The sequence below is a fragment of the Ovis canadensis genome, chromosome 1, assembly GCF_042477335.2.
Source record: "Ovis canadensis isolate MfBH-ARS-UI-01 breed Bighorn chromosome 1, ARS-UI_OviCan_v2, whole genome shotgun sequence".
Classification (NCBI taxonomy): domain Eukaryota; kingdom Metazoa; phylum Chordata; class Mammalia; order Artiodactyla; family Bovidae; genus Ovis; species Ovis canadensis.
Window position 1 is genome coordinate 102179979 of NC_091245.1, and position 26253 is coordinate 102206231.

General features: G+C 49.3%; 1 protein-coding gene and 1 non-coding gene across 4 annotated transcripts; one reads left to right on the top strand and one right to left on the bottom strand.

Annotated features, from left to right (window-relative positions):
* Positions 1-4805: 4805 nt before the first annotated feature.
* SELENBP1 (selenium binding protein 1) lies at positions 4806-13936 on the bottom strand. Of its 3 annotated transcripts, none has more exons than XM_069542227.1 (12): positions 13538-13936; positions 10764-10820; positions 10506-10618; positions 10048-10233; positions 9253-9373; positions 7590-7772; positions 7128-7306; positions 6267-6345; positions 6050-6171; positions 5705-5797; positions 5422-5540; positions 4806-5231 (listed from the first exon to the last, which is right to left on the bottom strand). In XM_069542227.1, exons 1-12 carry the CDS (start codon positions 13539-13541, stop codon positions 5069-5071), a joined length of 1419 nt encoding a protein of 472 aa, XP_069398328.1. In that variant the 5' UTR covers positions 13542-13936; the 3' UTR covers positions 4806-5068. The 3 variants fall into 3 exon arrangements, with proteins under 3 accessions (XP_069398328.1, XP_069398344.1, XP_069398335.1); XM_069542243.1 differs by having other exon boundaries at positions 13254-13630; XM_069542234.1 differs by having other exon boundaries at positions 13090-13630.
* Positions 13937-17174: 3238 nt separating this feature from the next.
* Positions 17175-17246, top strand: TRNAE-UUC (transfer RNA glutamic acid (anticodon UUC)). Its single transcript has one exon. It is a non-coding gene; the product is annotated as a tRNA-Glu (tRNA).
* Positions 17247-26253: the final 9007 nt, after the last annotated feature.

Below are 26253 nucleotides of genomic sequence, written 5' to 3' on the forward strand. Positions count from 1 at the left end.
TGCTCCCACTGACACAGAGTGGAACAGAAACAAGTTGTTCCCAGAGAGCCCTTTCTAAATTACAGGTTTGTGAGTGAAAATATTAATCTGCTAAGTTTTGGAGGTCATTTGTTACACAGCAATAGATAACTGAAACAGTGCATTTAAATTTCTAGATTAGTTTTAGAAATATCTTGTCAAGTTTCACTATAAAACCTTCACTCCTCTGAGGTAACATGTTCTGCTCAGTAGCATCCCACACGCATTACCCTGTCCTTACAAACTTAAGTCTAACTAAATGGAAGTTTTCGTTGAATTTCTTCTTAAAAGTGGGAATTTTACTATATATATGTAAAGTATATACACACGCACACATATATCTGCAACTTAACTTTAAAAATAATACTTGTTTTTATTTATTTATTTGGCTGAGCCAGATCTCAGTTGTGGCACACGGGATCTTCAATCTTCACTGCGGCATGTGAACTCTTAATTGCAATACGTGGGATCTATTTCCCCAACCAAGAATTGAACCTGGGCCCCCTGCATGGGGAGTGCAGAGTCTTAGCCACTGGACCACCAGGAAGTCCCTGCAACTTACTTTTTTTAACCTTACAAAATATTGTACATATTCGTCTGTCAGGTAGTATTTAGAGCAGAAAGCCTGCTAAGCATCAAAACCAGTAAGGCAGGGAAGGGACTCCTAAGAGCATGCTGGAGAATGGCCAAGAGCAGATATTTAGAGCATGGAACCAGGCAATCAAACACATGGAAGATGCAAGAAGGAGGATTATCCTCATTAGTCCCTGAGATGAGTGCAGTTGCCTGGGACCCAACCACAGTGTGTGGGAGGGCTGATCATGCTTGATGGAATGGCAGTGGGGTGAACACTTTCCAGTACTCTCACATCTTTTGTCATGGTAGACTGAGGCTACAGCTTTTCTCAGGGTGGAAGGGTGTCCCTGGGCTTAGCAAACTCTCCAGAACCTTCCAGATGGTTTCCTAGGCCGACTTGTGGAGCTGACCGTGGTGCTGGCAGGAGATGCCGGGTGATAGACCAGAGTTTTCACGTAGCAAGCTCAGCTTTGCTATTGCTCAGTAGCCCAGCGGTGGAGCATGGGGTGGAATCTTCATGAAGAGAGAGGTCTTGTCATGGTGGATATATCAGGGATTAGGGGAGACTGGGTCATAGACTGCTGGTGACAGGAGGGCCTCTCTTGTATTTGGAGTGTCTGTTCCAGTGATATAAGGGCAGAAATAGTGAGATGAGGCCAGGATTAGGATGTAGGTGAAGAGACTTCTTTAAAAAAATACAATGTTTATTATGAAAACATTTCAAATATAGAAAAAAGGAAGGAAAACTATAACCCCCATATACACTTACCCATCATCTTGCTTTAAGAATTATCAACATTTGGCCAATCTTGTTTTATCTAGACCTCCTCCACTCTCCAACTCACTCACTCTAGATTATTTAATATAGATATTCATTGTATCATTATAGCTGTTATATATATATATCAAATAATATATCATATATCAAATAGTTAAGGATTTATGTAAATACTTCAGTATGATTAAAAATAAGGACTCTTTTTAACACAGTCCTAATGCCATAATCACACCTAAAAAATAATCTGTTATTATCATCAAATAGCCATTGGGTGTCCAAATTTTTCCAATTTTCTGAAAGAAAATGTACTTTTCTGTGATATGTTCAAAACAATAACAGCAAGGTCCACACACTGCATTACATTTGGTTTTGGTTGATGTTTCTTAAATATTTCTAATCTATATTCTCTCAGTTTATTTGTTGAGGAAACTGGTCTTTGCTCTATAGAATTTCCCACATTCCCCATTTTTATAACTGCACCTTTATAGTATAATAACCTTTTATTATTTAAAATTTTATTTATTTGTATGGTTTTTTTTTTTTGGCAGCTCTGAGTCTTTGTTGCTGCGCAAGCTTTCTCCAGTGGCAGTCCTCATCGCAGGGGCTTCTCTTGTGGCAGAGCGCTGGCTGTAGGCAAGAACGCTCAGTAGCTGGGGCTCACCAACTCCAGAGCATTTAGGCTCAGTTGTTGTGGTGCATGGGCTTAACTTCCTGACAGAATGTGGGATCTTCCCAGACCAGGGATCATACCCATGTCCCCTACATTGGCAAGTGGATTCTTAACCACTGGACCACCAGGGAGGTCCTGTTTTTAAACTTTTAAAACTTGTTCCTCTGTCTCTTTTGTTTCCTGTAAACTGACCATGTCTCTTCAGTCTTGATCAGTTTAATTTTGACTTTTTGGCAAGAATACTTTATAGGTGGTGCTGTGTACTTCCTTCTGCATCACATTAGGACGTACTCTTTTTGTGATATAAAGGTTGAATAGTGTATTCGGGTTTCATCATCTGATCTAGCCATTATGAAACCCCATTTTGGTCTTTCACTGAATGGTTTTAGCAGTCACTGATGATTATTGCCTGGATCCAGTTGTCATTAGAGGTTACACATTGGTACTATCCAAATTCTATCACTCCTTCTGAATTTACTAGCTAAAATTTTTTGTTGCTGTTGTTTGGTTGGTTGTTTTCTTCATTTTATTTTTGCCTGGGAGTTGGGAGGCTTTGGAGTTGGAGGCATCAATTTAGGGGCAGCATTTGATGTCCCAGGGACTGATGGGACATGGAATCCAGCCCCTAAAGGCTGTCATGCATTGGGCGAGCTGGTGGCTACCCCGCCCCACAGGTCAGGACACCTGGAGCCTGACCACCTTGGGGTGCTAGGTGGTGACTCACCAGGACCACATCCTGCCTACCAGCTGACATTTTGTAAAGGACTTTGTAAGGGACTTTTCCTCATCAACTATTTGCTTACCCCAAGGCAAGTTCTTTCCGAAGAAGTTTGGTTATCGAAAAGGACAGTTTCTCCTTGGGTAGAAACCTAGGAGAGACTTGTGTTGTCTGGGTTTGAGTGCTAAGTCGCTTCAATCGTGTCTGACTGACTCTTTGCAACCCCATGAACTATAGCCCACCAGTCTCCTCTGTCCATGGGATTCTCCAGGCAAGAATACTGGAGTGGGGTGCCATGCCCATCTCTTCCCAGCCCAGGGGTTGAATGTCTCTTGTGTCTCCTACACTGTCAGGCAGGTTCTTAACCACCAGCACCACCTGGGAAGCCTGAGACTTCTGGTACATGCTATTTGCTAAGCTGCTCAGGCTTGTCTGACTCTTTGAGGCCTCATGGACTATAGCCTGGCAGGCTCTTCGTTGAACTCTGTTAAGACCCAGTAAATCCCAAGGCTCCCTGAAACTTGATCATCCTTTACAGTCACTTGTTGATTAAGGCAGAAGCTGGATGCTGAGAGTAGGCAGGACTTCTCAGTATAACGTGGCATATATTCGAGCTGAGATGAAGTGTTTGTTGTTATTGTTTAGTCGCTAAGTCATGCCTGACTCTTTTGTGACTACCATGGACTGTAGCCTGCCAGGCTCCTCGGTCCACGGAATTTCCCAGGCAAGGATACTGGAGTGGGTTCCCATTTCTTCCCGCAGAGGATCTTCCTGACCCAAGGACTGAACTCGTGGCTCCTGCACTGGCAGATGGATTCTTTCCCACTGAGCCACCAGAGGTAAAGTGTAGGATGTCACTGACCTGGAGCCATTAGGGAAGGAGGTTTTCCCAGGGATATGACAACCTAGCCCAGGTGGCAGGTAAGGCAGTGAGAGGGAATCAACACTCAAGTTGAGGTGGATGTTTCAAGGAGCATGTTTAAAGACCTCAGGGAAAGGGAATTTCCCTGATGGTCCAGTGGGTAAGACTCAGTGCCTCCAATCGTTGGGGAACTAAGGTCCCACATGCTGCATGGCATGGGCAAAACGAAACAAAACCAGAGAGACCTCAGGGGGAAAGAGGGCAGCCTGGCCATCTTGGGGGTCCAGTATTTAGAACAAAGACATCTTTGTGGAAGACTGAAAATAAGGTACCTGCATGTTGGTTGGTACTGTCTGTGAAGGAGTCAATGGAATTACTGCTTGGCTGCTGCCTCATAGATTCCTGAAACTCCCATTGCATTCCTCTTACAAACAACTAATGACTTAATGCAGAGAAAGGAGACATCTCTGACTTGGGCGACGTTCTAAAACACCGTCCAGGCAAGGAGGGAAGAGTGCTGGGGCCTGGTCTGCTGGGTTGGTTACCTTGATGTCCCAGCCTTCCTGCCCCGTCTTGTTCCTATCTTCCAGGTAGGAGGTGACGTACCTAACCTTCCCGGACTGGTGTGTTCTCCCGGTCTTGGCAGCAGCCTTGGGAACGGACAGCACCATCTATGTCAGGGGTCTAGGGGATCTCCTGTGTGTGAGAGGGCATGTTACATTCTCCTGGGGGTGGTGGGTGAGATGGTTGGTTCATTAAAAGAAAGCACAAATTAGCGACTTCCCTGGTGGTCTAGTGGGTAAGATTCCACATTCCCAGTGCAGGGGCCCAGATCTGATCCCTTGTCAGGGAAATAAATCCTACATGCCACAATTAAGAGCCTGCACAGCCAAATACATAAATGTTTTTTTTTTAAAGATTAAAAAAAAATAGTTTAGGAACACTGATTGATAGTCTCACTCTGCCAGCTCTTCTTGTGACAACCACCTTCAAAAATCTTCAGGTTCTGTCTGGCCATAAAAGTGAGATTTTGGCACCATTAGCATAGTACTGTAATCACTGGCATGAACTAGTCATCATAACTACCCCACCCCTTGGTCCTCTTCAGGACTTTCCTGTGCAAGATACAAAGGGTCAACAGAGGAGGAGTCATAGGCCCAGTGCCCCCAGAGACAAGGTGATCTCAGGAAGAGGTTCACCAGTTTATTTTTTAGAAAAATCATTTCCAACAGCTCATGTGAAAACAGCACAGTGAGTGGCTTGTGGCCGTGGCAGGCAGATGGAGACATGGCTAACTATATGTCAACAGCCTGGGTTTGGCTTTAAAAGGAGAAGCTGCTAAGGGTCAGAGGCTGAGAGAGCAGAGAGAAGCCAGGTCTCTGCAGAACGGAGGGTTCAAAACGTGGAATGCAGCTAGGAGCCGGAGTGGGGGGCTGGGAGGCTGCTTCAGAGCCAGATGTCAGAGCTGCAGTCGCCCCCAGGGTAGCGGAGCTCATGGGCCAGGGCTGGGCCAAGGGGCTCCTTCCCAAAATCCACCAGGAAGTTGGGGTTCAACTTCAGCCCTCCCCTTACTGTGTCTACGTCAATCTGCAGCATCACAGAGCCTTCCCTGGCGGAGACAGGGCAGGAGAAGAAAGAGGTCAGGGGCCACCTCTCCTTCAAAGTTAGGTAAGTGTTGGGGGAGGGAAGAGGGCTTCCTGAGGAGGGAGCAGAGTCTGCAAGCAGAGCTGAGGAGTCTTCAGGAAGCCCAACCCCTCTGGGAGAGGAGGGCTGGGAGGGGAGCCAGGCTGTCTCCTTACCTGATGAGATCAGGGTAAAACTGCTTGTCCCAGGCACTGTACAGCGATGTGGTGACATAGAGACGGGTCCCATCCAAGCTGAGCTGGATCATCTGAGGGCCTCCAGCCACTTGCTTCCCCTTGGGAAAACCAGGGGTCAGACCCCAGGGTTACATACAGGTCGTGGGAATCAGTGGCACCACTCAAACCCTGAGAGATATTCAGCTGCGGCCCAGCCCTCTCCCCCCATACTTCTCCAGCAGGGATCTGAGGGACCCTTGATCTGTGGGGGAGACAGCCTCACCTTGACCACCAGGGGCTCTGGCTGGCACTTCAGCTCCTGGTCCTCCAAGACCTGCACAGGGCCTCCCTTAACAATGCTGCCCCCGAGGAAGATCTGGATGGGGAGGTACAGAGCAGAAAGGAGGACAGTGGTGGGCGGTGAGGACATTCCAGGAAGAGCACCTCACTTCCTCACATTCCCCACGTGCAACCACGATTCCCTGTGGTGCTGGCCTGAACATCCCTCAGCCCCCATCTCTGCTTTTCCTGCACCTTCTTTATCATCCCCCAGGTATTTGTACCCTTTGCCTCAGGTCTAGACATCTACTTCCTCCCTCCCTCCCTCTCCATCCTGCTGGGACCCCACCTGTCCCACGAGGCGGGGCCTCTTGGGGTCAGAGATGTCATACTGTCGCAGGTCCCCATGCAGCCAGTTGCTGAAGTAGAGGAAGCGGTCATCCAGGGACAGCAGGATGTCAGTGATCAGGCCTGGGGGTAGGGGGTGGGGTCCACAGGCTTTAGGGACTCTTGTTCCCCAGCCCAGAAATCAACGTTCCAATTCCCATGCTCCCCCGAGCACTCACTTGGCATTTCAGGCAGTATCCAACCCTTCACTTTCTTGGAGGGCACCTGGATCACCTTCTCCACTGACCAAGTCCCTCCCTGCATTGGGGTTAAGAGGCAGAGAGGGGAGCCTGTCAGAGCTGGGTGATGGGTGTCAGGTCTGTCTCCCTAGAGTGTACTGTCTGCAGAGACAGAGTAGGTATAGGTCTTGCCGCTAGGGTCTAGCTCCCATGCAGACCTTCCTAAGGCAGGGATCATGTCTGTTTTCCCCTTGTATTCCCAGCACTTAGCACAGTGTGTGTGTGTGTGTGTGTGTGTGTGTGTTGCTTAAGCAGGGATCATGTTTGTTTTCCCCTTGTATTCCCAGCACTTAGCACAGTGTGTGTGTGTGTGTGTGTGTGTGTGTGTTGCTTAAGCTGTGTCCGACTCTTTGCGACCCTATGGACCTCAGTCCACCAGGTTCCTCTGCCCATGGATGGGGTTCTCCTGGCAAGAATACTGCAGTGGATTGCTGTGCCCTGCTCCAGGGGTCCTTCTCCACCGAGGGATCAAACCCACGTCTCTTTACATCTACCTGCATTGGTAGGTGGGTTCTTTACCACTAGCACCACCTCAGAAGCCCTAGCACAGTGCCTGACTCACTAAATATTTTTTGAATGAATGAATGAATATGGCCAGTTGGGGCTTAGGGAGAAATTAGCCTAGGACAGAGAAGAGAGGCAGGGCGGGTGCCTTATTTTTAATTCCTGGGAAGTCTGGGTTGGTGGAGCCAGAGGAGGAGGAGGCCTGGGTCACCCTGAGGGAGAAGGGAGTGACACAGTACGGAAGCTGGCAGACAGTGGACAGGACTGCTGGGAGGAGAGGGCCAGAGCTCACATCACCTGGTTCTTGTAGAAGCGCTGGATGTTGGAGCCAAGGGCACAGCCCACAAAGCCCTGGTCGGCGGCCGGGTTGTGTAGGAAGCGGATCTCCAGGGGGATGAGACCGTCCTGCATAGTCAGGGTCTGCACCCTCTCACGGCGCTGCCAGTCCCACACGTGTAAGCGCTGCCCATACAGCCCTGGGGTGGAGACGCGGCCGAAAGATGGAATCAGGATCAGGGCAGGAGAGCCTGGGCCAAGGCTGGGGCCCAGCCCAGGGTAGAAGGATGAAAGATGGGTTGGAGGGATCAGATGGATGCTTGAGCAAGTCAGAGCACTCAGCACATCCTATACCATCACCCCAGGGTTCCGAGATCCACATGAGGGAAGTAAGATGGCTGGAGAGTGGGGGTTTGGAAGAGAAAAGCAGGGGTTCATGTGAGCAGGCTCCAGCCAGCCCATGGGTATACAGGGGATTCTCACCTGCCTCCACATCAGCAGGGTTGAAGCCATCTTGTAACACATTGGGAGCTGCCCATTCAGTACTGATCATGACATTGTGTCGAGGTTGATACCAGAAGTCATAGCCCATAGGCGCAGCACCTCCAGGCCGCTCCCACGTCCCCTTCACCTCAAATGTCTCTCCATCCAGGAGCACAAAACCCCCTGAGCAGTGAGGAAAGTCAAGCAGTAGGTAGAGGTGGTGGAGACAGCACCTGCATCCAGCCCTCACCCCAGGCCTGTCCAGGAGGCTCCGAGCCTATTGCCCGGTGCCCCTCCTTGCTGGGTTTGCCAGGTCCTTAGATTCAGGAGGTGGATTTGGCCACCTGTCCAAAGGGTCCCACCCAGAAGGCCAGGTGAAAGGTGGGGACTTGCTCTGGTGTCCCTGCGTCTCATCAGTTCCTCCCTCTCCCAGACCACAGGGTCCATTTTTCCTCCCTTGAGCCAGGATCTTTTGGGACTCTGTACCCTATGCTTCCTTTGCCCAGCCTCCTATTTTCAGTGTAGGATTCCTGCCAGAGTCTAAACTCCATTCTGCTCACTACATTTTTTTAGACAGAGAAAATGCTATTAATTTGTAATTCGACACGAGTCCCCACTATGTTTTTCCCTAGCTGAGTAGGTTGTGACGCCTTGCCATTTCTTTGCAAATGTAAATAGATGTCTACTCCTAAGTGTTTTTAAATCTTGGAATGTCATGCAACCCATCTTCTAGAAAAAGCAGTTAAATGGAGTCTAATGCAGTAACCTTGATCTAATGCAATCTAATGCAGTAATTTACTGCAGTCTAATGCAGCAATCAGTAAGGCCACCCATGACCTTAACTGATAGTTCACTCCAAGCCCCTTGGGTGGAAAGCTCTGGTGAAACAGGTGAGGCTGGGAGAGAAGTAATACAGCACGGTGATTAGGACATAAATTGGGGAGCCACAGTGCCAGGTTTGAGTTCCAGCTCTGCCACTTAATAGCTGCTGACTTAACCAGTCTGCGCCCCAGGTTCCTAACATGTGAAACAGGGATCACGGTAGCATCTATCTCTTAGGTTGCGTCTGGCACATAGTAGACATTTCATGTAAAAGCTATTGATCACACCATAAGTGAGCAAGTAGCTGTGACAATTAAGGATCCCAAGGATTGTAAGATTTGCTCTTGAATTCGGGAAGGCTGATATTAAATGTATCTGTTTTCTGAGGCCATGTCTATACTCTCTCACATTCCCCATGGCAGACCAGAACTTGTAAGTGAATTCATCATTCAAGGCTCATTCTCATAAAAATAATTGAAACAGCTAAAGTTACACACATGTGTGCTAAGTCATTTCACTTTTGTCGGACTGTGTTCAACCCTATGGACTGCAGCCCACCAGGTTTCTCTGTCCACGGGGTTCTCTAGGCAGGAATACTGGAGTGGGTTGCCCTGCCTTCCTCCAGGGGAATCTTCCTGGCCCAGGGATCCAACCCACATCTCTTACGTCAACCTGCATTGGCAGCTAAGTTCTTTACCACTAATGCCAGCTGGGAAGACCAAAGTTACATGATTATTATTTAAATATTGGATGAGACCCCCCCCTCTGATTCTCCCGGGAAGGTCATTCCATCCCTCCCGTAGTTTGGAGTCCGCTTCCCTCACAGGTGTGCCTACAATACCTTTGCCATTGCCCTTGGGGTCTCCCAGGGAACTGATCATCACCTCCCCACTGGCCAGACAGTGGCTGGTGTGGAGGTAGCCCAGGTCACACTTGGCATGGATCTCCTTGGGTTCGATGACCTGGAGAGGGGTAAGGAATGATGTCAGAAACTAACAGGGCCAGGAGTCTCCACTCCTTACTCCTCCCCTCTCACACTCCTACTTGCTGACCCACCCTCTTTTCCTTTCAAACAGGGACACAATTTTCCCTGTAGGAATATGGCAAAGGTTCAGTCTGCAGAGCAGCAGTGGCGTCAGACTGACAACTCTCTGGCAGAAAGCTGGAATTTCTCTCCTCCCTCCTCCCCGTTCCTCCCCAGTCTTGAGGGCATTCACAGCCCTTTGAGACCATAAGCTCCTCCCAGGCTGGGAGGATGCCAGTGTCAATTCTGTATCACCAGCGGCCAGCAGTGAGTGCCTGGCACAAAGAGGGCACTCAGCAAAGTGTTGAAAGGAGGGATCAGAGGCTCCGCCTAAGGGAAACCCTGGCCTCACGAACTCACTGGGGAAGAAATGGCTCCTTCAGCTCAGAGTGAAAAACAAGAGCCTCCTTCCTCCCTTGTGGTGCCTCTGGGTGACAATGACCCAGCACATATGGTAACTCTCCTCCAAAGTCCAGCCCCGCTCCCTGCTGCCAAGCCTGACTCTGCGCAGGAGCCCGAGGCAGCTGCTGTAGGGGCAGCTTTCCTGCCCATAGGCTGCCCCAGGCGCTGAGCACATCAGGGGCTCAGAGCTGGCTAGGGCAGAGGACGTGCCTTGTGCAGCTTTGGAGCACGGGGCTCGGTGGCCACGTCCACCACATAGACTCGGGAGGAGATGAGGCCGGGCAGCACCAGCTTGGTGCGTGACTTGGTGCTGTCCCCGAAGCAGCTGCTGCAGGTGTTCCATCCTGAGTGATGCAGTTCGTCCTTCAGTTTGGGCATGGGCAGCCGGTGGATGACCTAGCAGAGGAGAGCAGGTATGGGCGGTGCTTATCCAGACCATGCCTCTGTGCACTTTTCAAAAAGGGGCCCCCGACCCACTGCAACTGGCAGCAGAGCACAGCCGTGATTCCAGCACTGACCTTGCACATGGGTGGGGGTGCTCTTGTGCAATGAGCAACCTGAACAACCAGACCCGGGGAGGGTGAAGAAGGATGGAGTGGGGAGGGCATTGTCAGGGCAGTCTAGAGGAGGGGGTCTTAGGGCCCACTGGTGTCCAAGCACCACCTCACCTGGGAATACTGGGGAGACTTGGGGTTAACATCCACAGTGGCCAGGTAATCTGGGGCTTCAATGCCCGTGTTTCGGTAAATGCAGGGCAGGTAGACAAGCTCCTCCCTGGGTCCTACAGGGTAGAAAGCAGGCAGTGGGGGTGACAGGCTGGGGAGGAGGGCCAGACTTATGTGCAGGGTGTGCCAGCAACAGGGTCAGTAACAGGCACTGGCTTGCCCACTCCTGGGGATGCTGGATCTCAACATTTTCACACTTACCTTTCATGGCCTCCAGAGGGGAAGGGTAGCCAGGTCCGCACTTCCCACACTTGGTCGCTGTGGAAACAATGGCGCTTGTTGGCTGGCCCACGCTCTGGAGGGCCAAGGCTCCTTCCTTACATGCTGCAGCCCCCAATCCTCCCATCCCGCCACTGGCCAAGGCAGAGGCACCATCCCAGGTCCTCTCCAGACCCTCCTGAGTGTGTGGGAGTGGTGGGAAGAGTTGCAGAGATACACTTGAAGGTGCACAGACCCTCAAGCAGGACCCAGGGGAGGCAGGAGAAGGGTAAGTGCAGGGGAGGCTGTCTGGTGCAATGGTTATGACATTGACTTGAGCCCCCATCTCAGCTGGTCACTGACTGGCCATGGGAACTTAGACACATCACTTAACCTTGGCCTCAGTTTTCACATCATCTGTAAAAAGAGGGTAATAAGAATACCACAGTGGGCTTGTATGAGAAATAAACCAGGAGTTGAAGTCAAGTGTGGGGCTGTGTACTTGCCTGGGAGCAGCCAGTAAACCCTGGCTGTGCTTGAGGAATAGCCCTCAGGTGGCGCCTATTCATCTCATTTCACTTGAAAGGCATCTAAGCCAGGAGCTGGGATACTTCCTGCTTCCCTCCCCTCTGGATCCCGACCTCAGGCTGCCAGCCAGCGCTAGGGTTATATAACCAAGAGTCTGGGAAGGGTTAGGAGAAAGTTCAAGGCTGCAGGACTGACGCCAGCTGAAGATCGTTAGATCCTTAGAAATTGGTTTCTACCCCTGTGTGGGCCTCATCCACTTGGTTTATCTGCAAACCAACCCTGGAAAGTTCAGATGCCCAACCACCAGAGCTACAGGAAGAGGCCCTCCGTGTCCCCTGATGTCTGCCAAGAGAAGCCACATGGATCTAGGGGACCAAAGTCTGGAACCAAAGTCAGTCCCTGACAAGGATGGCTACCACTAGGCATTAAACATCAGGATTTGGGGCCTAACCTGGAGGAAGGGCTGAGGAATAAACAGAGGGAGCTGTAGGCCAGAAAAAACCCTGGAGTGGAGTTCACAGGACTTGACACGGCCTCCCTGGGGGAGCATGGCCAGTCTGGTGCCTGGGCTCAGGCCCTCAGCCAGGGAGCCAGGCCCCCTACTTGCAGCAGCCACGTGAATTAGGAGTCTGAAAGGCAGTAACAGCATTGTAGAGTCCAGAGTGTGGTTTCAAGGTCCAGGTTTGACATCTACTCTCTCCATTTTCTCCCCTTTGCCTAAAAGGGCTAATAATACCTCACCTTCTTCTCTAAGTGGCTGTGAAGGCCAAACAAGACAAAGTATTCAGAAGTACTTTCAGGTGAGAAATGTATAAATATGGGTAGGGCTGTGCCAGAGATCCAAGGTAGTGCCTGGTGCCCAGAAAGAGGGCTGGGCTGGGCTGGGACAGGTGAGGCCCAGCCCCAAGGAATTAATACTTGTTCAGCTCTACAACCAAGCTGTGTCAGGGTCTGGCACAGGAGGGGAGGGGGAGGGGAAGGAGGTTGCCAGAAACAGAATGGAAGGAGGTTCAAAACTCCAAGATATCAAGGGACTTCCCTGTTGGTCCACTGGTTAAGAATCTGCCTTGCAGTGCAGGGGATGTGGGTTCGATCCCTAGTTGGGGAATTAAGATTCTGCAGGCAGTAAGGCTACTAACCCCACAGCTCTGGAACCCATGCACCACAACTAGAGAACCCTCGCTGCAATTAAAAGATCCCTGGTGCTGCAACTAGGACCCCATGCAACCAAATAAATGAATAAAAATGTGAAACAAACAAACAAACCAAAACTCCAAGACATCAAGACAGAGATACAAAAACTGCAAAGCCAGAGACTGAGAGAGAAGTAAAGGTATGAAGGAGGTGTGTTGTGAAGGAGGTATCGCCCCAAGCACTATCCTCCCATCCCAGAGCCCAAGTGCCCCATGCCCCAACACCCACAGCATTTCCCCCAGTCAGGGTCAGGCCCTGAGAGCCACTCAAACTCCACTGAGCATCAGTCCTCTTTCTAGGGGAGCATCTATCTTAAGCATTTCAAGCAACATTCTCTGAATATCTTTGGGTTGGAGATGAGCCCAGGGGTTCTTCCAAAGCCAGGCTGGCTTGTTGGGCATTCCATCAGTACAGGAAAGAGCCAGGTCTCAGGAGACAAGAACCTCAATACTCCCAAGCAGACCCAGGCTCCTCCTCAGCCTGACATCAAGAAGTCCAGGGACAGGGGAACAGGAGAGCTTGGAGACTTGGAGGACTGAGAAGGTGGAGGCACTGAAACACCTTCTCCCCCGCCCCCCGTTTTAAGAGAGTGTGGGGGCTCCCTGACCTCCCTCCTGGAGTGATCGGTGCGGCAGGATGGCTGGAGAGCGCCCTGGCCACGGCCGGCCGGGTTCCCTAGTGACTGCAGCGAGAAGCTGGCCGAGGGCTGGAGCAGGGTGGTCAATCTCCCATGGTAACTGTCGCGGCACAGTTTCTCCTAAGTGCCCTCACCCGCACGTATTTTCTCAGCTGCTGCAAGGCGCCCTGGTCCCAGGCTGCAGCTGGGGAGCTGGGGTGGAGCCCAAGGTCACCCTTCCCAGCAGTCCCTCTGCCTTCCCAGACGGACGATTCCAGAACTTTGGCTCTGGGAAATGCAGGGGTGGGGTGGCGACGGTGGAGCAGAGCCGCGCAGCTCCCGCCGCTAACCAGCTCCGGCTCCAGGTTTTCGGTCACTTCCTGGAGCGGGGCGGGCCAGCGGCGGGCCGCGCACGGTGGTCGGAAGCCCCGCTCCTTACCCATGCCGCTCGCTGGTGCGCTTTGCTCCCGAGGGGTCTGCCAGGAGTGGGCAGAAAGAGAAGGCTGTGCAGGTGTCCAGGCTGGCTGGCTGTGCGGGAAAGGGGCACCGGGACCGAATTTATACAAACAATTGGGGTGGGCGGGGCAGGGGGAGGGCCCGGGCCGCCGCTAGGAGGGAATGACGGATAGCGGCTGGCCAGCTGGGGCACTTTCAAACGGCCTGGGCAGCTGTTTGTGTGAGAGTGCAAGTGTGTGTGCGCGAAGGAACCTGAGCGTGTGCAGATGTGCGCTGTGTCTGAGCACGTTTCCCTTTAGCGGGGTGGGTGCCTGGGCATGTGCTTCTGTGTATCTGGGCGGGCGCTGCCTGCGTGTGTGTGCCTGTGCCTGCGCGAGTGTATATCTGTGTCTGTGTGGCTATGTGAGGGCGCTTGTGTGTCACCATCTGTGGCTGTGTACGTGTGTGCCTGTGCACATCTGTGTACCTGCCAGAATGTTTATGCTTTTGTGGGCATGGGCACGTGTGTTTGCATGAGTGTGTATGCTCACACGTTTCTGGATCTCTCAACGCTCATCTCTGCACGTGGACCTGACTCTTGGCATTCAGAGACCCTGAGGACTGTGGGCTCATTTGCTCCCCCATCCGTAGCCAGGGTCAGCTCCCCCTTGAGGTTCCTTCTCATTCCAGACATCTGTGTCCCCTACCTCAGCTGCCCTGATAGGAGCCAGGGCGGGGTTGTGTGTCCAGGTTCCACCTGCCCCTGACCCATTCGCTCCTCATAAGCTTTGGAGTGGAAGGAAGCTCGGCAGTGCTCATTATCACCCTCTGCTACCCTCGTAAACCTCAGAAGGTGAAAGTGGAATGCTCCCCCTCATCTCCCAGCCTGGTGCCCTGACAACTCCTCAGGGCAGCGTAGTAGGGCCCGAGGACAGTCCAGTGTGATGCCATTGTCCCTAGCTGACCGTGACAGGCCCTAAAACTCAGGCTCTCCATCTATACAGGATATAGTTCTCCAACTGGAGGATTCCATGACTGCTGAGCCTGCTAATAGAGTGTCCCAGCTCCTAGGCAAATGACAGCTACTTGCTCAAGAACTGAGGCATGGTTGAAGCCTGATCCCTTAACTCTCTGGGGGCTGCCCTCATCTGGGGAGCGAGGGTTTAGAGAGCTGGACAAGAGGACTCCCACAGATTGCTCTGCATCTCGAAACCAAGGGCCCCCTCTGTCATCAAACTTGGCTACTTGACTGGGGTAACCCCCACCCCCTTCTAGGAACCTGCTGGCTCTGGTCTCTGGAAGCCTCTTTCATCTCCTCGGATGAAAGCTGTGCGGTGAAGTTTTTATTGGAGAGTGAAAGCAACGTTTGGGCTTGAGGTTGCCAGTTGAAAAGAGCCACAGGGCTTCCAAACCAGAGTGGCAGGCAGGAGAGCGAGGCTGGGCTTCGGTGTGTGGTGTGCTGGGTGTCTGGCCTCCTGGTTCCCATGGATGAGGGATCATTTGACTCAAGGGAGGATGCTCTGTGGCTGCCCATGACCGGGGTCCTCTTATCCCCTCATCCCCAGTGTCACTCAGCCCCTCTTGGCTCTTTCCTGCTTCTACATTCTTGCCATTGTACTGTCACCCAGGCAGCTGACAAGGGGGTGCAGCTGTCCCGCAGGGGGGGGGCCCTGAGGGCTGCTTCTTCACCTTTGCCAGCTTCCTGCTTCCAGGCTGCCTCCACTCACCCTGCCCCATCCCTCTGGCCACCCTCATTCTGGGGTCTCTATTGCCTACCTCTTCTTTACTCTTCTACTTTTTGGCTTGAGGGAGACTAACAGCCAAGATCGGAAAGAGAAAGAACCCTCAGCCCCCGCCTTATCAAAAGTTCTTAACTTCAAAGAAGCTATTATTTAGCTCGTCCCAGAGTCTGTCACGCAATGCAAGCTCTCTCATGCCCTGCGGCTCCACACTCTCACCTCTAGCCTCTTCCTGTGATTTTCTCTCAGAATCCTCACTCCAGAGCCTGCAAAGTTCTGGGGAAAGTTGTCCTAATCGGGGCTGCAGGTAGCGGCAACCCAGGGTCAGGGTTCAGACTGATAATGATAACGGAGAAGCACCCTTGGTGTAGTTGCTTCTTTGGGTCCGAACAGGGCTTGGGGTGAACTGTACCCCAATCAGCACGGGTCTCCTGAGTGCCCCTAGTACGGCCTCTCAGGAATTTCAGGGATCCCTTTCCTGAAACAGAGGCCAACCAGAGCTGGGCGAGTTGGACTTCAGTCTACTCACCTGGGTGGCCCTGCATGACGCCCTGACTCTGGGCATCCCCCAGCCCGAAACAGGGTGCTTGGGAAGGCTGGCGGGGTGGGTGTATTCCTTCTGTTGTTTCAAGCCCCAGAGAAGCACAGTAAGTATTAGAGGTGATGGGTTATCAGGTTAACAGCTAGACAGCCAGGCGATTGTGTAACTGATTGTGTAACCACTGCCTGAGCTTTGGCTGTGGCCTCCACAAACAGGAAGTGGGGTGTTCCTGGCTGAATTGGGGGCCCTGGAGCCACAGCCACAGGGGGCGGGGGTGGGGGACGCTGCTGCTGCTGCTGCTGCTGCTGCTAAGTCACTTCAGTTGTGTCCACCTCTGTGCGACCCCATAGATGGCAGCCCACCAGGCTCCCCCGTCCCTGGGATTCTCCAGGCAAGAACACTGGAGTGGGTTGCCATTTCCTTCTCCAGTGCATGAAAGTGAAAAGTGAAAGAGAAGTGGCTCAGTCGTGTCCGACTCTGCGACCCCCTGGACTGCAGCCTACCAGGCTCCTCCGTCCATGGGATTTTCCAGGCAGGAGTACTGGAGTGGGGTCCCCCCTTTTTCTTTCACCTGAAGCCCGATTTCTTTGGGACCCTGTAAACAGGCCCTGAGAACATTGATGGGGAAACAGGGAATTGAGGAAAGAAGTACTAAACCCAGTGAAGGGAAGGAAGAGGAGATGATGAACAACATGATGTATTTACAAAAGAAAAGAAACCTTGGTGTTCTTCATCTCTAGCAAAACTAAAGTGACAGGGAAGCAGTTGCAATTGGCCTGGGAATGATATTGGGAAGAAAGAAAAATTAAGTTATGAAATCTCCTCCCACGCACCAGCCCTTGTCTAGTGCCCAGTTTAACCCTTGTCCCAACCCGATCTTGTAAGTACATCATCTTTTCTCTTACAAAGAAACTGAGGCTCAGAGAGGGTCAAGGCAACTGACAGATGGTATGGCAGGATTTCCATCCAGATCTGTCTGATTCAGGAGCTCACAGTTTTTATAATCATTCCTTGGCATTTCTGTGTTTTGTTTTGCTTTGTTTGTTTGAAGGAGGAGGGTGGGGAGCATAGAAGGAATGTGGAAAGCTGTAGTGTTTTGTTTCTGAGAAATCTCAGGACATGGAGAATTTTTCTCTGAAAGGGGGAGAGGAGTGAGGAAGCAGCTGTCCTCAGCTTGGAACTGTGCAGTCTTGGTGGGGGGAGTGGTGAAGACTCCCCTGTGCTCCAGGAAAGACTGGGAGCATATACATCTGAATGCCAGCCTGGTTACCTTTGGAAAGAGGCAATGAAAGGAAGGGGATAATTTTCCATTATTTAAAAAATATACTTGTGCATTTTAAAAGATAACCAACAAGGGGAATTCCCTGGTGGTCCAGGGGTTAGGACTCAGTACTTTCAATGCTGTGACCCGGTTTCAAGCCCTGGTCAGGGAACTAAAATCCCACAAGCTACACAGCCAAAACAAAGCTGTGGCCAAAAAGAAGAAAAGAAAAGAGAACAAGTATGTGTTACTTTTGTAACCAAACTCCAAGTAAAGGTATTACAACAAAACAAACACACATATATATTAATATTAGAGAGAGAAAGGAAGGAAGGAAGGAGAGCAGGGTGGAAGGTCAGTGTGTTGCAGTCAGGGCCACAGTGGGGTCCCATGCCTTGGAGAAGGACTGGCTCTGGACCCTTCACACAGCAGCTGTCTCGCTAACCTGTCCATGCTCTCCTTTGGAAGACAAACGTGTGTGTGGTCATTCATGCATTCAATCTCCACAAACACCCTGTTTTGGTAGGCAAAGTGGTCAACAAGACAAAATTTCTATCAAAGAGGTGACATTCTAAGGGAGACGGCCTTAGAATATTATCGAATATCTTAGATAACAACTAATCAAGTAAATATATAAATAAGTAGGATCATTTCATATACGTTCTAGGGTGCTTCCCTGGTGGCTCAGATAGTAAAGAATCTGCCCACAATGCAGGAGAGTTGGGTTCAATCCCTGGGTCAGGAAGGTCGCCTGAAGAAGGGCATGGCAACCCACTCCAGTATTCTTGCCTGGAGAATTCCATGGACAGAGAGCCTGGTGGGCTATACTCCATGGGGTCACAAAGAGTCAGACATGATTGACTAATGCTTCCATATAAGTGCTAGGAAGGAAGTCTGACAATGTTAAGGTGATAGAACAACATTCGATAGGGCTGTCTGGTATATACAGGGACAGATTTGTGTGCAAAAGAGCAGCATAAACAAACGAAGAGCCCAAGAACACACGAAGGTATACAAAAATGTCTGTAGCACACAAAGTAGCAGCCTGTGGCAGCCTGGAGCAGAACTGGCTGGACAGGTTGAGGTTTTAACCAGCTCAGAATTCCTGAGCCCTGCCCTGCTCATTTCTCCGCACTCTCAGAGGAAGAGAATTTTACTGAGAACCTGTTACCAGGTGTGACTGGTGCCAGGCTGGGCGCTGCATGCTAGCAGCAGGCCCACAGCAAACTTGGAGAGGCAAGGACCTTTTTCCCTCATCCCGTATTAATGAGACAGGATCTTACTAATTTATCCAGCTGCTTACCCTCATCTCGCAGTATCTCCTGTCTCTGAACAATGCTGAATTCAGAGCTTGCTGCCCAGACCGGCAACAAAGCTCAGAGAAGAGAAATAAAGAGAAAACCATAGTACCCTCTGCCAGGGCTTCCTGCAAAGGGCAGAATGTGAGAGAGCCTCCTTCCTACCTCTAATACACGCAGAAATATCCTCCCTCTGGCCTGCAGCCGGTGCTTGAAACTTCACCACCCACTGTTTCTGTCTTTGTCTTGTGGGGTGACCTCTTCTCACCCCTGAGCTGCAAGGATTACCCCTGGGGTGGTAAGCCACAAGCACCTTAGCAGTGTGGTCAGATGTATGCCTCCCAGTGGGCAGTGCTGAGGAGTGGCTATTGGTCTAATGGCAAGAGCAAGGGAGACTCTAAAGAGGGGATAGAAAGTGCTTTAAAAGCGCTTAATTATTTTGTCTCTATTTCTCTTTTTCCCTTATTTATTTATTTTTTCTGGCCATGCCGGGTGATGCGTGGGATCTTAGTTCCCCTCTTCCTCCTCCTTTTTGTGTACAGTCGTGTAGTCCATGCGACCCCCTGGACTACAGCCTGCCAGGCTCCTCTGTCCATGGAATTATCCTGGTAAAAATACTGGAGTGGGTTGCCATTTCCTACTCAACGGACTCTTCCTGATTCAGGGGTCGAACCTGCGTCTTCTGCATTGGCAGGGGGGTTCTTTACCTCTGCACCCCCTGGAAAGCCCCGTAATTCACCTGCCAGGGATCAAACCCACACCCCCGGCCTTGGAATCGCAGAGTCTTTTTGTGGTTGTTGTTTGTTTATTTTTGGCTGTTCCAGGTCTTCGTTGCTCTGTGCAGGTTTTCTCTATGTGCGGTGGTTGGGGCCTACCCTTCGCTGTAGCGCTCTGGCTTCTCGATGTGGTGGCTTTGCTTGTTATGGAGCACGATCTCTACGGCTCCCAGACTCTAGAGCACGGGCTTAGTTACTCCATGGCGTGTGGGGTCTTCATGGATCAGGGATCAAACCTGTGTCTCCTGCATTGGCAGGCAGATATTTTACCACTGTGCCACTGGGGAAGCTGGGAAGCTTGGTGTCTTAACCACTGTACTTCCAGGAAAGTGCCTGTTCCTATCTCTTGAGAGAAAAAAAAAGAATAGCAAGTAGGATAGGGAGATCTCTCTCTTTCTCTCATTCTAGAAGGTGTCAATAAATATAAAAATAGAATGAATAGTATAATGAACCCACAGGTACATCATCCACTTTCAGTAAAAATCAGCTTATAACCCATTTTGTTTCAACTATACCTCCCAGCCTCCCTCTACCTTGGATTTCTTTTTTGGCAGTGAACTCTAGGCATAAGATGACTCCTCCCTTATGGCAGAACGCGAAGAACTAAAGAGCCTTTTGATGAAAGTGAAAGAAGAGAGTAAGAAAGTTGACTTAAAGCTCAACATTCAGAAAACTAAGATCATGGCATCTGGTCCCGTCACATCATGGCAAATAGATGGAAAAACAGTGGTAACAGCGGCAGACTTTATTTTTCTGGGCTCCAAAATCACTGCAGATGGTGATTGCAGCCATGAAATTAAAAGACGCTTACTCCTTGAAAGGAAAGTTATGACCAACCTAGACAGCATATTCAAAAGCAGAAACATTACTTTGCCGACAAAGGTCTGTCTAGTCAAGGCTATGGTTTTTCCAGTGGTCATGTATGGATGTGAGAGTTGGACTGTGAAGAAAGCTGAGTGCCGAAGAATTGATGCTTTTGAACTGTGGTGTTGGAGAAGACTCTTGAGAGTCCCTTGGACTGCAAGGAGATCCAACCAGTCCCTCCTATAAGAGATCAGTCCTGAATGTCCTTTGGAAAGACTGATGCTGAAGCTGAAACTCCAATACTTTGGTCACCTGATGTGAAGAAGTGACTCATTAGAAAAGACCCTGATGCTGGGAAAGATTGAAGGCAGGAGGAGAAGGGTTTGACAGAGGATGGGATGGTTGGATGGCATCACTGACTCAATGGACATGAGTTTGGGTAAACCCCGGGAAATGGTGATGGACAGGGAGGCCTGGCGTGCTGTGGTCCATGGGGTCACAAAGAGTCGGACACAACTGAGCAACTGAGCTGAACAGATGGCTGTGCTGAGTCCTCGCGGCTCCTCGGGCTCACTCTGGCCATGATGAACGGGGGCTGCTTCTAGTTGCTGTGCTCGGGCTTCTCGCCGCGGTGGCTTCTCTTGTTGCCGAGCGCAGGCTCCAGGACTCCCAGGTCTCAGTAGCTGCAGCCCGCGGGCTCTGTAGTTGCATTCCCCAGGCTCTGGAGCACAGGCTCAATGGTTCTGGCGCACAGGCTTCGTGCTCCGTGGCATGTGGTATCTTCCTGGACAAGGAATGGAACCCATGCCTCCTGCATTGGCAGGTGGATTCTTTACCACTGAGCCACCAGGGAAGTCCTTGATTTTCTGTTTAAATAAAGAGTCTGACTAGAACAAAAGTTGGGTCTTGTTATACATCTGGTCTACAAGAAGAAAAGGTGAAGTGGATTTGAAAATCAGTTCTGTGTTCCAGAAAAGAGAATATCGGTTATAGGGACAGAAGTGAAAGTTTACCATCAGCCCCCACCAAGCCTTCCTCCCTTGCCAAGACTGGCTCCAGGAGAGCTGAGACAAAGGCCATAAAATGACTTTAATGCCATCATCTCCATCTTTATAGAGGCCCACTTGGCTTGCACCCTTTCAGTTAAGAGCCTGGGAAGAAAGAATTGCATCAGTCTTGGTTAATGGCCCAAATTAAGCCATGAAACCTGTTAATCAAGCCTTCATTTTGGACATGTTACAATACTGTAAATAAAATATCTAAAGGAAAATAAAAACCCTTCTATTTGAGACTGGACAGACCTTTGGTCCCTGGAGTCATATTCCTGAGTCACAGTTTCTCTACTAAGAATCGGGATGGGCAGGAACAAATCATCTCCTTCCCTGGGGAGCCCAGAGCCTCTGCTTTCTCACCTCAGCACCAAGATGCTGCCTGGGAAGAAGACAGGGGCTGCTTCTCCCAGAAAGACAGGAATCCCTGGGTCTGGGGGGACCTGTCCTTAGTTCTACTTGGAGTCAGAGGGAGGCCTGGGAAAAAGGCTTCACGCAGAGCCTCTGTCTTCCATACATTGGTCTAACCTTCTGTTTCCTTGAGGATCTCCCCAGGACCCGGAATATTAACAGTTTCTATTTGGTAAATAAATATTTGTGAGATTTCCTGTCTCAGCTTATCAAAAGTCTGCTCAGTAACCAAAGTTTAAAAGTTTCAAACTGAAAAACAGTGACTGTTCCCAGATCCAAAAATCTCCAACAAATTAATATTGGAAAAAGCACAACAGAAAAATGTGCCGAGAATATGAAAATGAATGATAATGGCTAATAAACAAGAGAAGAGGTACTCAATCTCATTAATAACTAGAGAAATGCTTGTTAAAATAGCAGTATGATATGATTTTCAAAAATAAAATGATTGATAATATTCAGGGTTGGAAGGAGTATGGGGGAAAGGTCATGCTTGTATTTTATTGGGAAGAGTATCAGTTCAGGTCAGTTCAGTCGCTCAGGTGTGTCCAACTCTTTGTGACCCCATGAATTGCAGCATGCCAGGCCTCCCTGTCCATCACCAACTCCTGGAGTTCACCCAAACTCATGTCCATCGAGTCGGTGGTGCCATCCAGCCATCTCATCCTCTGTCATCCCCTTCTCCTCCTGCCCCTAATCCCTCCCAGCATCAGAGTTTTTTCCAATGAGTCAGCTCTTCACATGAGGTAGCCAAAGTATTAGAGTTTCAGCTTTAGCATCAATCCTCCCAAAGAACACCCAGGACTGAACTCCTTTAGGATGGACTGGTAGGATCTCCTTGCAGCCCAAGGGACTCTCAAGAGTCTTCTCCAACACCACAGTTCAAAAGCATCAATTCTTTGGCGCTCAGCTGTCTTCACAGTCCAACTCTCACATCCATACATGACCACTGGAAAAACCATAGCCTTGACTAGACAGACCTTTGTTGGCAAAGTAATGTCTTTGCTTTTGAATCTGCTATCTAGGATGGTCATAACTTTCCTTCCACGGAGTAAGCATCTTTTCATTTCATAGTTGCAATCACCATCTGCAGTGATTTGGGAGCCCCGAAAAATAAAGTCTGACACTGTTTCCAGTGTTTCCCCATCTACTTGCCATGAAGTGTTGGGGCCAGATGCCATGATCTTCGTTTTCTGAATGTTGAGCTTTAAGCCAACTTTTTCACTCTCCTCTCTCACTTTCATCAAGAGGCTTTTGAGTTCCTCTTCACTTTCTGCCATAAGGGTGGTGTCATCTGCATATCTGAGGTTATTGATATTTCTCCCAGAAATCTTGATTCCAGCTTGTGCTTCTTCCAGCCCAGCGTTTCTCATGATGTACTCTGCATATAAGTTAAATAAGCAGGGTGACAATATACAGCCTTGACAGATTCCTTTTCTTATTTGGAACCAGTCTGCTGTTCCATGTCCAGTTCTAACTGTTGCTTCCTGACCTGCATACAGGTTTCTCAAGAGGCAGGTCAGGTGGTCTGATATTCCTATCTCTTTCAGAATTTTCCACAGTTTATTGTGATCCACACAGTCAAAGGCTTTGGCATAGTCAATAAAGCAGAAATAGAGTTTTTCCGGAACTCTCTTGCTTTTTTGGTGATCCAGCGGATGTTGGCAATTTGATCTCTGGTTCCTCTGCCTTTTCTAAAACCAGCCTGAACATCTGGAAGTTCACGTTCACATATTGCTGAAGCCTGGCTTGGAGAATTTTGAGCATTACTTTACTAGCATGTGAGATGGGTGCAATTGTGTGGTAGTTTGAGCATTCTTTGGGATTGGAATGAAAACTGACGTTTCCCAGTCCTGTGGCCACTGCTGAGTTTTCCAAACGTGCTGGCATATTGAGTGCAGCACTTTCACAGCATTATCTTTCAGAATTTGAAATAGCTCAACTGGAATTCCATCACCTCCAGTAACTTTGTTCGTAGTGATGCTTTCTAAGGCCCACTTGACTTCACATTCCAAGAGTATAAATAGTGGAATATTTTAAGAATGCAATTTAGCAACACCTAGCAACATTTTAGGAGAAGGCAATGGCACCCCACTCCAGTACTCTTGCCTGGAAACTCCCATGAACGGAGGTGCCTGGTAGGCTGCAGTCCATGGGGTCACTGAGAGTTGGACACGACTCAGTGACTTCACTTTCACTTTTCACTTTCCTGCATTGGAGAAGGAAATGGCAACCCACTCCAGTGTTCTTGCCTGGAGAATCCCAGGGGTTCTCCTATGGGGTCCTATGGGGTCCTATGGGGTCACACAGAGTTGGACAGGACTGAAGCGACTTAGCAGCAGCAGCAACATTTCAAGGGGCTTCCCAGGTGGCTTTAGTGGTAAAGAACTCACCTGCCAATTCAGGAGACATAAGAGATACAGGTTCAATCCCTGGGTTGGGAAGATCTCCTGGAGAAGGGAATGGCAACCCACTCCAGTATTCTTGCCTGGAGAATCCCAAGGACAGAGGAGTCTGGTGGGCCAGATGGTCCATAGTGTTGGCAAAGAGTCAGACCTGACTAAAATGACTTAGCACAGCACAGCACAGCAACATTTTAATCAGAAATCTACTCTATGGAAAGACACGGATACAATACAGACAAGCACACTAATATGTGTATAGGCTGTTCATTGCAACATTGTTTGTAATAGCAAAAAGTTGAGAACAATCAATAGAGGAAATGGTTAAATATATTATGTAACATCAATAATATGGAACACCAAGTAATCAGAAGGTATAGTTTTGTATTGTTCAGTCGCTCAGTCATGTCCAACTCTTTGTGACCCCATGGACCGCAGGATATCCAAGGAGTTGAGGGGTAAAAGGCAAAAAAAAAAAAAGAGTATGATTCCATTTAATTAAAACTACATATAAAATTAATGCATTAAACCATGTGCACGCCAAGTCACTTCAGTCATGTCCAACTCTTTGCAACCCTATGGACTGTAGCCCGCCAGGATCCTCGGTCCATGGGATTCTCCAGGCAAGAATACTGGAATGGGTTGCCATGCCCTGTTCCAGGGGATCTTCCCGACAAAGGGGTCGAACCCACATCTCTTACACCTACCTGCCTTGGCAGGAGGGTTCTTTACCATTAGCACCATCTGGGAAGCTTGTTAAACCGTGTAGTTTTAATTAATTAATTGCTTAAATTAATTTATACTGCTGCTGCTGCTGCTAAGTCACTTCAGTCGTGTCCGACTCTGTGCGACCCCCAGACGGCAGCCCACCAGGCTCCGCCGTCCCTGGGATTCTCCAGGCAAGAACACTGGAGTGGGTTGCCATTTCCTTCTCCAATGCATGAAAGTGAAAAGTGAAAGTGAAGTCGCTCAGTTGTGTCCAACTCTTTGCGACCCCATGGACTGCAGCCTACCAGGCTCCTCTGTCCATAGGATTTCCCAGGCAAGAGTACTAGAGTGGGGTGACATTGCCTTCTCCTTAATTTATACTAATTAGTTTAAATTATATATGTTTAACTTATATCTATGTATATTTATATGCTCATACAAAAGGGTTTGTAGACATAAAGTGAAAGTCACCCAGTTGCACCCACTCTTTGTGACCCTGGAATTCTCCAGGGCAGAGTCCTAGAGTGGGTAGCCATTCTCTTCTCCAGGGGATCTTCCCATCCCAGGAAAACAAACTGGGGTCTCCTCATTGCAGGTGGACTCTTTACAAACTGAGCTATCAGGGAAGCCCTTTGCAGAGATAAATCTTCCTTTATTATATCAGGCATACCAAATGTAACTAACAATGGTTTTCTCTGAAGACTTGAAATATAGGGAGCAATTTAAATTTTTTATGTTATATATCAATTATGTATTTTTATCTTAATTTTTAAATTAAAAAAATTTTTGCGGCCACGTGGTGATCTTAGTTTCCCAACCAGGGACTGAACCTGCAACCTTGGCAGTGAAAGCTCAGAGTCCTAACTGCTGGGCCACCAGGGAATTCCCCAATTATGTGTTTTTAAAATTTAAAATTTTCAGTAGGCTTCAACTAAAAGCACAATTTGAAAATCGAAATAATGAAAGACTACAATAACACTGTTTCCTATTAGAAGAACAACATTTTAAAAGGTTAAAATCCAGTATTGGTGAGACATGAGGAAAACGGCACACTCATTTAGGACGGGTGAGAGTACCAGTTGGTGCCTTATTAACAAAATACAGTCTGTCAATACCTATCAAAATTGAAACCGTGCATACCATTTTACATAGGAATTCCACTTCTAGGATGAGGTTCAGAGACACACCTGGACAAGTAGGCAAAACATAGGTAATAATGATAATAACAACAGCTATCACTTATTAAATGCTTACTAAGTCCTTGGTGCTGTTTTAAGGACTTAAAGAGGCATGAACCCAAGCCCCATACACAAGCATGCCTGCGCCAGGTACTTCTCTCAATTCTTTACATCCTCTGTTTGTTTAATCCTCACACGAGCACTGTGAAGTGAGTGCTCTTGTGGCCATTTGACAAATACGGGGGTTACACACACAAAAGGGAAATAACTTGCCAAAGTCATATAGGTAGGGAGCGGCAGAGGCCAGGATTTGAACCCAGGGAGTTGACTTTAGACTCTGTGCCTTTAAACCCTACACTAAAATGTGGTAAATCATATAATCTCCACAACAACTCCTTGGAATAGGTTGCTTTTTTATTTTATTGTTTGGGTCTGGCCAACACATACATCTCTTTTAAACTTAACCTAGGCCCCTGCATTGGAAGCACAGCGTCTTAACCACTGGACTGCCAGGGAAGTCGCCCCTCTTTTTTAACTTTGGTGGGAGACAGAA